Source organism: Chanodichthys erythropterus, chromosome 16 (genome assembly GCF_024489055.1).
Source record: "Chanodichthys erythropterus isolate Z2021 chromosome 16, ASM2448905v1, whole genome shotgun sequence".
Classification (NCBI taxonomy): Eukaryota; Metazoa; Chordata; class Actinopteri; order Cypriniformes; family Xenocyprididae; genus Chanodichthys; species Chanodichthys erythropterus.
The window spans coordinates 9,262,663-9,275,617 of NC_090236.1; the positions used below are offsets into that span (position 1 = coordinate 9,262,663).

Below are 12,955 nucleotides of genomic sequence, written 5' to 3' on the forward strand. Positions count from 1 at the left end.
TAAATTCATTTTTTGGGGAACTATTTTCAGGCCCTGATAGATGGTTTACCTGGTTGCAACCTGTGTGTGTTTGTGTGGGTTTACATGACTTTGTGTTCATGTTTGTGTGTGCTCTGCAGAGTAAACAAGGCCCAGTCTCAGCCGCGCCAGAAACGGGAGCCTGTGTCCAGACCCAGTTCTGATTACTCAGAGCCGGAAGACTCCAACGGAGGCTGGAGTCCACCAGCTGCGCCGCCCTCGTACTCATCCGCAGGTGAGGTTGTCCTGTTCCTTTACATCAGGCTTCATATAAAAACGTGATTCAACACCGAGCCAATGTGCTTTCACACAGCCTTTACTGTAAATTTAACAGTGTTTTTGAGGTGGCTACATTTGATTTAAATTTGATTTCATCAGGGAGTCACAATCTGAATGTTAATGGTTGATATGAAACACGGAAAGCCATCAACACTGTGTGTGTGTGTGTGTGTACCTTCAGGAAAGGTTAATCATGCAATTTCCTTTATCAAAGGTCACACATTGCTTTTGGTCACACATTACAGCTTTTAAAAAATCTTTTAAAAATAATTTTAACCAAGACCAAGGGTTAATTGAAATCAGTCTAATGGGTCATATTCATTGATTCATTTAACAAAAAGCTCAGCAGATCTCCACATGCTCCACAAGACAAGTTTTTACCACTGAGACAAGAGAAGATGATGCAATTGATTAACCGGCGCATGTTCTGAATGGAACACTGCATGCTGTACAGAGTATATACTGTGTAATACTTAATATTTTAAAATGTCTGTCCAAAACCTTCACCAGCCTGGCTGTCCAAACTGTCAGTGACTTGCTTTTGTGTATAATGGAACCTTCTAAGGAAACAGACTGTCTGAGGTCTCAAACTGCCGTCCAAGGCATTATAAAGTCATGTCTCAAGATCTAGAAAAAATTGAAATGAGCTTTAGTCATAGCCAAGCAAATATTTATTGACTACAATGCTTGTTTCTGCTGAAAAAAATTATTAAAAGCTACTTTCAATTGCTCAATCAGACACCATATTATAGTATTTATTAATATTTTGAATTGTGTGTGTATATACAAAATAAATAAATTATATATATATATATATAATTAGTTTTTATATATATATATATATATATATATATTATATATATAAAAACTAATATATATATATATATATATATATATATATATATATATATATATATATATATATATATATATATATATATAATTAGTTTTTATATATAATTAGTTTTTATATATATATATATATATATATATATATATATATATATATATATATATATATATATATATATATATATATATAAAAACTAATTATATATATAATATAATATAATATAATATAATATAATATAATATAATATAATATAATATTTCAGCTTTATTTCAGTTACTGAAAACAATTAAATTGTTTCGGTTTTAGTTAACAGCACTGGTGTATTTCTCGCAGTGTTCTCTGTTGTATACAGCACATTTTGGCAAAGGTCACAATATGTAGAAGGTCATCTAGGTATTCTATACATAAAGAAAATTCACAGTTATCATATATTTGTTTGTGTGGAAGGATGTGTGTATTTTGATGCCTGTGCCAGTTGATTTTCACTGTGAAAGACTGTGTTGATCACAGATCTGTGTGTGTGTGTGTGTGTGTGTGTGTGTGTGTGTGTGTGTGTGTGTGTGTGTGTGTGTGTGTGTGTGTGTGTGTGTGTGTGTGGAGCCACGCACAGACTGACTATTGTTTTTCTTTCTTTTGCGTCAGCGGCCCCCGCCTTTAACAGGACACCTTCACGCCAAAAACGTAATTGTGAGTCACATGCAAACACACACTCGACATGGTGAAGGGCTTTTATCTTACTAGCTGGCCTCCGTTACATATGCCAGATTTTTCAGCCTCCATTCCTATTGAAAGTTAACAGTGTGAGTCACCCACAGCTAAATACACTCAGGTGAAACACACCCGCACACATATAACAAACCCGTGATGAGCACAGACAGTTCACTCATGTATATGAGATGTTTCCCTTCATAAGATGAATCAAAAGCGTGATTTATTAAAACCTGCATGAACAGTTTTAGAACATCACACACATTACACAAACAAGCTAGTGATCTGCCTCACTGTCTACATAGGGTCTCTTCTTAGGCAGCATCCTAACATAAATGGAACTTTAAAAGTGACTGATTTGGAACACACTACATAGGTAGCACAATTTCAATAGAGTTTGACGTTATGTGGTTTGATTTGAAGGGTTCAGACTTGAGTGGACGAGTGTTGTCTAGCATGTGGTGGGTTTGGATTGCTTGAGGACTAATATGATCTTTTTGTGACCTGCATGTTTGGAGGTAGCAGAACTAAACTATTATCTAACATAAAATTAACCCAGTTTGGAAGAAGCTGTTTTTAAACACATCAACTCTCCATTTTTACACACATTTTCAAGCATTGCTGCCAAGATTATCATAAAAAAAATGATCAAGCAAAAAAACATTCTATAATTTATGGGAAATATTATTAACTAAAAACCAAGAACGTTCAACCTTGATACCCCTTCTACTTGATACCCATTTTATTTTATTATATTTATTAGTGCTGTCAAATCAATGAATCGTGATTAATCACAAATATATATGTATATGTATATGTGTATGTATGTATGTATAAATATATAAATATATATATATATATATATATTTGACAGCACTAATATTTATTATATTTTATTTTATTAAATACAATTTACTAGTCATTTTAAGTTTGTATTAAAAAAAATGTATTTTAATAAATATTTTGATTAATCATTAATTTGATTTAATTTTATTACAGTCTATTATTATTATTATTATTATTATTATTAATAATAATAATAATAATAATAATAATATTAACCAAGAATAATTTTTATTACGTAATTTTGTTGTTACGATTACTTGATGTTTACTGCTAGATTTAAGAAAATGACACATCAGTATTTTAAAAATTAATTCATCTATTTATCGTTTATTATTTTATTTATTTGGTCAGTTTGTTTTTATTTAACCTTTTTATTAAACTTGGATTTCTTTATTATTAACAATGACACACATCTGTTTTTTTTTTTTTTAATTTGGTTCTATAACATGGTTGCAAAACTTCATAAAATATAGTTTTGCTAATACTTTATTTAAAAAAAAAAATATATATATATATATATATTTTTATTATTTATTTATTTATTTATTTTTTCTCTCTCTTTATATATATATATATATATATAATATTTATATTTATTTATTTATTTTATTTCATTTTTTGTTTAAATCCCTATTTTGTACCATATTGATTAAAAAAAATCAGTTAATGAGTTTTAATTTAATTTAATATTCCTCATCTTTACTTACAATAATTTGTACAATTTCCTCTTTCTCCTCTCTGTGTGCATCTTCACCCTTTATCCTCTCTATTATCAAACATTCTTTGGTCTCCATAGCAACAGATCAGCCGTGCTGCAAGGCTTTGTACGACTTTGAACCAGAGAACGAAGGAGAGCTTGGCTTCTACGAGGGCGACGTCATCACGCTGACCAATCAGATAGACGAGAACTGGTACGAGGGAAGCGTGCGCGGCCAGGCGGGATTGTTCCCCTGTAACTATGTCGAGGTGCTGGTGCCCCTGCGGCACTGATCACACACACACACACAGAAAAGAGCAAGAGAAAGTCAAGGTGTCAGGTACAGACACAGGGAAAAGGGGAAAATCTGTGACTTTTATTTCACTATGAGCACTTTGACCTCCTGAAAGAGATACAGTATGTGTCTGGTTTATTATTTGTTACTTAGGGTTGAGGTCCAGCTTTATAGTTCATCTTGGTAAAACACTACCATTCCCTAAAGTACAATAAACATCATTGAGAAGTATGTCAAAGATAAATCCGTTTTGGGAGTGTTCATTCTAGAGTCAAATGGATATTATTTTCATATCAGTTTCCTATAATGATGTTACTTGCTTACAAATGCTCTCAGCAGCATCTTTACTGTATAAGAAATGTCTCTTGTTGGTAATCACTGACCTCTAGTGGCCACATATGAGCTGCCCGGTCAATCATGGCTCAGCTCTTTCTGACCGGCGAAAAGCTCAGTGTGTTGGAATAGGACTTAATTTGCTTCAAAATGCGTTTTTTATGGTCATGGTAATTCATTTGAATCATATTAATGATTAACTGATCCTTTCCCATTGGCTTTAGTTGAACTGAGTTTCTTTCATTTCTCTTAAAGGGATAGTTCACCCAAAAATGAAAATTCTGTCATCATTTACTCACCCTCAAGTTTTCCCAAATCTGTATGAATTTCTTTGTTCTGATGAACACAAAAAGTTATTCTGAAGATTATTGTTAGCCAAATGGTCAATGAACCCCACTGACTTCCATAGTATGGAGAGATTTTTTTTTTTTTTATGGAAGTCAAGAGTGCCCTAAAACTGGAACAACTTGAGGGCGAGTAAATGATGACAGAATTTTAATTTTTGGCTGAACTATCCCTTTAAATGTTGTGTTCAGCTGTGCATTAATGATTTGGTCAGCATTGAGTTTAATGTAATATTATGTTAATGATAAAAAAAGGGAGGTCATTAATAAATTCAGAAAAAAACAAAACAGTGTCTTTGCATGAGCATTAACAAGGATATGTTCACCTAAAAACAGAAATTAAGTTTCAATTTCTCACCCTCGTGTTGTTCCAAACACATTGAGTTTCATTATATTGAAAAGTCATGCGGTTTTAGAATAACATGAGGGTGAGTAAATAATGACAGAGCTATTCCTTTACATCCTCACTTCCTGCTTGCAGATTCTATTTTTAAATGAGTATGTAAATGAGGTCAGTCCAGCTGTTTGATAAACCAGAAGTACTAGTTTGTGCTTATGTAGACATTAGATAATCATTTTTGCTTTTCTTTTCTTTTTTTTCTGCATGATTCCACCTGTTGCTTTTTTTATGGAAAAAGGAACCTTTACAAATCCACTTCCTCACTGTACTCGTGAACTGTTGCGTCATTGATCTCTGTAGTGAGAGACATACAACTAAAGCCGCAGAGCGTTACTGCTGTGGTTTATAAAATACCTCTGATTACAGACATTACAGCTCCACTGGGATGTTGGGTTCTTGAAAAGGGAAATTATGTGCATGAAGCGCTTTTTGTGATTCTGTTTTTAAGCCCAGATTGTTTGTCTTTTGGGTTTATATGGCTTTAAACTATTTCCCTTCCTCAAAGTAGGAATTCAGAAGTTCCCTTTAACCACTGACCCTGGTTCAGTTTCTGTCTCTCAGGGAAAGTTAAGTTTGCTTTAGTCCTACTGTACAGCTAAACTCATTGGGACTTATTCATATTATTCAACATTGGCAGAGCAAATTTCTATGTAAAAACATTCTTGCTTAAAGTGTTGAATTAAGAATGAATTTATAAACAGTTAATGCAAATTTGTTCTGCTTGTGAGTGTTATTGTCGTGGATAAACTGTACCAAGCGAATGTTTACATATGTATTTAAAGTTATTGTCGATTTTGTGTTAGTCTTTTTATTACAATAATGATATTATTAAACCATTTGTAGAATTATTTGATTTTGAAGATACAGTCTATAATCACTGCAAATGTCAAGTTGTAGTTAGACAACAAAATTGAACAGTGACAGAGCCCCTAAAAGATGGTGATGGAAAAAAAGAGAAACTTTGAGTTTGCTTGCAAAATGTTTGCGTTCGCCTAAGAAACTTTGCCTTCGGCCACAAAACCTTTGCATTCCCCCAAGAAACTTTGCCTTCAACCTCAAAACCTTTGCATTCCCCCAAGAAACTTTGCGTTCGGCCTCAAAACCTGTGCGTTCCCCCAAGAAACTTTGCCTTCAACCTCAAAACCTTTGCATTCCCCCAAGAAACTTTGCCTTCAACCTCAAAACCTTTGCATTCCCCCAAGAAACTTTGCGTTCGGCCTCAAAACCTTTGCATTCCCCCAAGAAACTTTGCCTTCAACCTCAAAACCTTTGCATTCCCCCAAGAAACTTTGCCTTCAACCTCAAAACCTTTGCATTCCCCCAAGAAACTTTGCGTTCGGCCTCAAAACCTGTGCGTTCCCCCAAGAAACTTTGCGTTCGGCCTCAAAACCCTTGCGTTTCCCCAAGAAACTTTGCGTTCGGCCTCAAAACCTTTGCGTTTCCCCAAGAAACTTTGTGTTCGGCCTCAAAACCTTTGCATTCCCCCAAGAAACTTTGGTTTCGGCCTCAAAACCTTTGCATTTCCCCAAGAAACTTTGTGTTCGGCCTCAAAACCTTTGCATTCCCCCAAGAAACTTTGCGTTCGGCCTCAAAACCTTTGCATTACCCCAAGAAACTTTGCCTTCGGCCACAAAACCTTTGCATTACCCCAAGAAACTTTGCCTTCGGCCACAAAACCTGTGCGTTCCCCCAAGAAACTTTGCCTTTGGCCACAAAACCTTTGCGTTCCCCCAAGAAACTTTGGTTTCGGCCTCAAAACCTTTGCATTTCCCCAAGAAACTTTGTGTTCGGCCTCAAAACCTTTGCATTCCCCCAAGAAACTTTGCCTTCGGCCACAAAACCTGTGCGTTCCCCCAAGAAACTTTGCCTTCGGCCACAAAACCTGTGCGTTCCCCCACAAAACTTTGCCTTCGGCCTCAAAACCTTTGCGTTCCCCCAAAAAACTTTGCGTTTGGCCACAAAACCTTTGCATTCCCCCAAGAAACTTTTCCTTCGGCCACAAAACCTTTGCATTCCCCCAAGAAACTTTTCCTTCGGCCACAAAACCTTTGCATTCCCCAAAAAACATTGCGTTCAGCCACAAAACCTTTGCATTCCCCCAAAAAACTTTGCCTTCGGCCACAAAACCTTTGCATTCCCCCAAAAAACATTGCCTTCGGCCACAAAACCTTTGCATTCCCCCAAAAAACATTGCCTTCGGCCACAAAACCTTTGCATTCCCCCAAAAAACATTGCCTTCGGCCACAAAACCTTTGCATTCCCCCAAAAAACTTTACGTTCGACCACAAAACCTTTGCATTCCCCCAAAAAACTTTACGTTCGGCCACAAAACCTTTGCATTCCCCCAAGAAACTTTGCCTTCGGCCACAAAACCTTTGCATTCCCCCAAAAAACATTGCGTTCGGCCACAAAACCTTTGCATTCCCCCAAAAAACATTGCGTTCGGCCACAAAACCTTTGCATTCCCCCAAGAAACTTTGCCTTCGGCCACAAAACCTTTGCATTCCCCCAAAAAACATTGCGTTCGGCCACAAAACCTTTGCATTCCCCCAAAAAACATTGCGTTCGGCCACAAAACCTTTGCATTCCCCCAAGAAACTTTGCCTTCGGCCACAAAACCTTTGCATTCCCCCAAAAAACATTGCGTTCGGCCACAAAACCTTTGCATTCCCCCAAAAAACATTGCGTTCGGCCACAAAACCTTTGCATTCCCCCAAGAAACTTTGCCTTCGGCCACAAAACCTTTGCATTCCCCCAAAAAACATTGCGTTCGGCCACAAAACCTTTGCATTCCCCCAAAAAACATTGCGTTCGGCCACAAAACCTTTGCATTCCCCCAAAAAACATTGCGTTCGGCCACAAAACCTTTGCATTCCCCCAAAAAACATTGCGTTCGGCCACAAAACCTTTGCATTCCCCCAAGAAACTTTGCCTTCGGCCACAAAACCTTTGCATTCCCCCAAAAAACATTGCGTTCGGCCACAAAACCTTTGCATTCCCCCAAAAAACATTGCGTTCGGCCACAAAACCTTTGCATTCCCCCAAGAAACTTTGCCTTCGGCCACAAAACCTTTGCATTCCCCCAAAAAACATTGCGTTCGGCCACAAAACCTTTGCATTCCCCCAAAAAACATTGCGTTCGGCCACAAAACCTTTGCATTCCCCCAAGAAACTTTGCCTTCGGCCACAAAACCTTTGCATTCCCCCAAAAAACATTGCGTTCGGCCACAAAACCTTTGCATTCCCCCAAGAAACTTTGCCTTCGGCCACAAAACCTTTGCATTCCCCCAAAAAACATTGCGTTCGGCCACAAAACCTTTGCATTCCCCCAAAAAACATTGCGTTCGGCCACAAAACCTTTGCATTCCCCCAAGAAACTTTGCCTTCGGCCACAAAACCTTTGCATTCCCCCAAAAAACATTGCGTTCGGCCACAAAACCTTTGCATTCCCCCAAGAAACTTTGCCTTCGGCCACAAAACCTTTGCATTCCCCCAAAAAACATTGCGTTCGGCCACAAAACCTTTGCATTCCCCCAAAAAACATTGCGTTCGGCCACAAAACCTTTGCATTCCCCCAAAAAACATTGCGTTCGGCCACAAAACCTTTGCATTCCCCCAAGAAACTTTGCCTTCGGCCACAAAACCTTTGCATTCCCCCAAAAAACATTGCGTTCGGCCACAAAACCTTTGCATTCCCCCAAAAAACATTGCGTTCGGCCACAAAACCTTTGCATTCCCCCAAAAAACATTGCGTTCGGCCACAAAACCTTTGCATTCCCCCAAAAAACATTGCGTTCGGCCACAAAACCTTTGCATTCCCCCAAAAAACATTGCGTTCGGCCACAAAACCTTTGCATTCCCCCAAAAAACATTGCGTTCGGCCACAAAACCTTTGCATTCCCCCAAGAAACTTTGCCTTCGGCCACAAAACCTTTGCATTCCCCCAAAAAACATTGCGTTCGGCCACAAAACCTTTGCATTCCCCCAAAAAACATTGCGTTCGGCCACAAAACCTTTGCATTCCCCCAAAAAACATTGCGTTCGGCCACAAAACCTTTGCATTCCCCCAAGAAACTTTGCCTTCGGCCACAAAACCTTTGCATTCCCCCAAAAAACATTGCGTTCGGCCACAAAACCTTTGCATTCCCCCAAAAAACATTGCGTTCGGCCACAAAACCTTTGCATTCCCCCAAAAAACATTGCGTTCGGCCACAAAACCTTTGCATTCCCCCAAAAAACATTGCGTTCGGCCACAAAACCTTTGCATTCCCCCAAGAAACTTTGCCTTCGGCCACAAAACCTTTGCATTCCCCCAAAAAACATTGCGTTCGGCCACAAAACCTTTGCATTCCCCCAAAAAACATTGCGTTCGGCCACAAAACCTTTGCATTCCCCCAAAAAACATTGCGTTCGGCCACAAAACCTTTGCATTCCCCCAAAAAACATTGCGTTCGGCCACAAAACCTTTGCATTCCCCCAAGAAACTTTGCCTTCGGCCACAAAACCTTTGCATTCCCCCAAAAAACTTTACGTTCGGCCACAAAACCTTTGCATTCCCCCAAAAAACTTTACGTTCGGCCACAAAACCTTTGCATTCCCCCAAGAAACTTTGCCTTCGGCCACAAAACCTTTGCATTCCCCCAAAAAACTTTACGTTCGGCCACAAAACCTTTGCATTCCCCCAAAAAACTTTACGTTCGGCCACAAAACCTTTGCATTCCCCCAAGAAACTTTGCCTTCGGCCACAAAACCTTTGCATTCCCCCAAAAAACATTGCGTTCGGCCTCAAAACCTTTGCATTCCCCCAAAAAACATTGCGTTCGGCCACAAAACCTTTGCATTCCCCCAAGAAACTTTGCCTTCGGCCACAAAACCTTTGCATTCCCCCAAAAAACATTGCGTTCGGCCTCAAAACCTTTGCATTCCCCCAAGAAACTTTGCGTTCACTCACAAAGAACTTAAAAGTTTTGCAAGCGAACGCAAAGTTTCTCAGAAGAACACAAAACATTTGCGAGAGAATGCAAAAGAATTGACGTTTAATTTTCCCTCCCATCTTAGATAGTTTTCCATCACCGTGTCCCTTTAGGGTCTCCATAGAACATACGCAATTAATTACTGCCACTTTTTTTAAAGAGCATTCTTAGGATGACAATGATGCTAAGTATAGTTTTAGATAGTATCTTTAAACAACATGCCAAATAGAGAGACTGGACCGGTTTAGATTATCCACCATTTTCAGGGTATATTCATATTGATCATATTTTAGATTTCTTTTTCGCCACAAACCGTTACTGGAATCTTGACGAGAGGAACTGTAAACTAGACTCTGTGTCCATTGAAAATTTGGATCAGGCTACAATCTGTTCAGAGTTACTGTAGTAAAAGTAGTAAATCAGAACTGATGCAGAGCATATTGTTCAATGTTGTGCATCATAATAGATCAACGCATGTAAGTTAATCTGGAGTGAACGTACCACCATGTGTTCACAAAGAAATAAAATGCAAAAAATGACCCAAAATGATTTCAGCAGCTAAAGATCCTGCCAGTGCCTCTTTCTCTTTTACTTGTGTGATTACATTAGCATTAGTCAGCAGATCAGATTTCATAATTCAGTTAACCCTGAAAGAAACCATTGTGACCAGCTTTTGTAAAGTATTTAAAACGCATTACTTTGCTTGTGTCATTGTGATTCGGGTGAGGGATTCTAGTCCTAGATCACATTTGTATCAGGTTTAGGTCTTGCTCTGAGTTAATGTGCACGTTTCTCAATGCTGCTTCCTACTGTAGTACGCTCAGCATATTACATGCTTTCTGATGTTGCTGACACTACGTTTTAAAAGTAATAATATTTTATTATGGGTAGATATATATTATATGTAATGGAAAAGCTTGCTTGTGCCTTTTATTGACCCTGGTAAACATTGTTAGGCCTCAAGTTTTATGAAAGTCATGTGTTTGAGAAAGTGTTTCAGAAAGAATTCTTCTTTGAATCAGTATTTCCTGCGTAATCCAGTTGTGATTTATGTTTTGTTATAAAAATGTGCAGGGAACATTGTATATATTTTCATTTTAAATAAAGGTGAAAACTATAGCTCTCTGTGTTTTCTTTTGGCCAGTGGTCGCTCTGAGCGGGTTTCTCTCACCACTGAGTGTGAGCGGGAAATGAAAAGCACGGAGTGGAACACAGAACGCTTTCAGAAGTGAGCTGTAATATTTTATGCCCCAGTAGGTGGCATGTTAAGCTTGATGCTTCAAAACTATTTTCATTAGTGGTAATGGTAAAATAATACACTAACTAACTAACCAACCAACCAACCTTTTTTCTTCTTCTAAAACGTAAATTGCTTGATATTACTTTTTCATAGAACTGTGCATTAACATAATCATATTAAAGGTGTGGTCACATTTACCAGCGAATTTTCATCTCTGCGAATTTTTGCAGGCAAAATCAAGTCATTTCAAAAGGAATCCAGGCGATCGTAAATTTCATCTGAGTGCGAAACATTTCCGCACACAGATGTTCAAATTGGTCACGAATTCGCTGCATTGCCCTTAGGCATGTGACGGTATCACATTTTCATGTTGCGATTAATTGCTGAAGCTTTTATCACGGTATACGGTATTATCACGATAATGAAATATGTTGCCAAAAAAAGTGTTGTCATAGTATAACAGGTTTAAGAACTCTTTTTGTAATAACAAAAATAACTCTGAATGTTTAAATACAATAATACAATACACAAAAAATATATATAAAGTCAAATTTTCAAACAGATTAAAATGCAAAAGAATTAGGCTATAAAGAACAACAGGTAACACTTTACAATAATGTCTCATTATTTAATGCATTAACTAAGATTGAGCAATTTTTTACAGAAAGTATTATTTTTTATTAATGTTAGTTAAGAAATACAACTGATCATTGTTAGTTTTATCTCAGGTCCATTAAATAAGTTCTTTTGATTTTAGTAAAGTTATTAAACAGTAACTAAGAAATTAACATTAACTAAGAATAATTAATGCTTTATAAGTATTTTTCACTGTCAGTTTGGTAATAATGAATTAACATGTTAACTAATGAAGCCGTATGTCTCAATTTTACTGAACAATCACAAATAATCAGAACATTTCTAATCATTAGGGCATTTTGTAGTCCAGATTAAAATATATGTTTGAGGCATTTTAAAAACTTCACCAGCGCAGTTGCTGTGTTTATGGAGTTTCCGGGGTAACCGCTGCATTCTGCTGTCAAAGAGTGAACACGAACTTTCATTCAGCGCGTCTCCTTCACTCGTTCCGCCATGTGCTTCTCGTGCACGTTGGGCTTTTTTACATCTGAGCGTGTGTTCTTTTGACGCAGATTACAGAGGTGTTGTGCATTTTATACGGTTGATGGGGAAAGTATTCTTAAATGCATTATAAAATAATATAATAATTTTAATATTTGGTAATAAATTATTATTTACGGTATTTTGAAATGCCCACGATAACAATATCGTGCATATTCATTATCGCGATATATCGCATTACCGAATATCGGCACAAGTCTAATTGCCCTACACTGTAAAAAGGAATTGTTGGTTTAACTTAAAGTAAGTTACCCCGTTGCCTTAAAATTGAGTTCATTTGAAATTAAAAAAATTTAGTTAACAACAAATGAAGGTGATTAGTTTAATCAACAGAAAAAACTCAAAATATTGTCATCTGAACCACATTAATTATCTAAGTTAATTTTACAAAAGAAAAAATGTTGTGATAACAAATCATGAAAATATTTTTTTTACAGAAAACTGCTTGGTTTGAAAGTGACTTCTCTATAGTTTATATAGTAATAGGAAATGTTAACTTTTTAATGTTATTGAAAGAAGTCTCTTCTGCTCACAAGGCTGCATTTATTTAATCAGAAATACAGTAAAATCAGTAATATTGCTAAATATTATTACAAATGAAAGAATAGTTTATTTCTTATAATAAATAAACTATTTATTCCTGTGATGGTAAAGCTGAATTTTCAGCAGCATTACTCCAGTCTTCAGTGTCACATGATTCTTCAGAAATCATTCTAATATGCTGCTCAAGAAACATTTATTATTATTGTCAATTTTGAAAACAGTTGTGCTGCTTATCATTTTTGTGGAAATTGATACTTTTTTTTTAGGATTCTTTGATGAATAGAAAATT

General features: G+C 36.9%; 1 protein-coding gene across 2 annotated transcripts in view; it reads left to right on the forward strand.

Annotated features, from left to right (window-relative positions):
• sh3gl1a (SH3-domain GRB2-like 1a) overlaps positions 1 to 7,090 on the forward strand; it is a 28,083-nt gene extending 20,993 nt beyond the window's left edge. The window contains exons 8-10 of one of the 2 annotated variants that reach the window (XM_067363946.1): positions 120 to 253; positions 1,793 to 1,837; positions 3,501 to 7,090. In XM_067363946.1, coding sequence (XP_067220047.1) covers positions 120 to 253; positions 1,793 to 1,837; positions 3,501 to 3,694 — 373 coding nt within the window. In that variant the 3' untranslated portion in view covers positions 3,695 to 7,090. The remainder of the gene's footprint in view (positions 1 to 119; positions 254 to 1,792; positions 1,838 to 3,500) is intronic. The other variant, XM_067363947.1, reaches the window with a different exon arrangement.
• Positions 7,091 to 12,955: the final 5,865 nt, after the last annotated feature.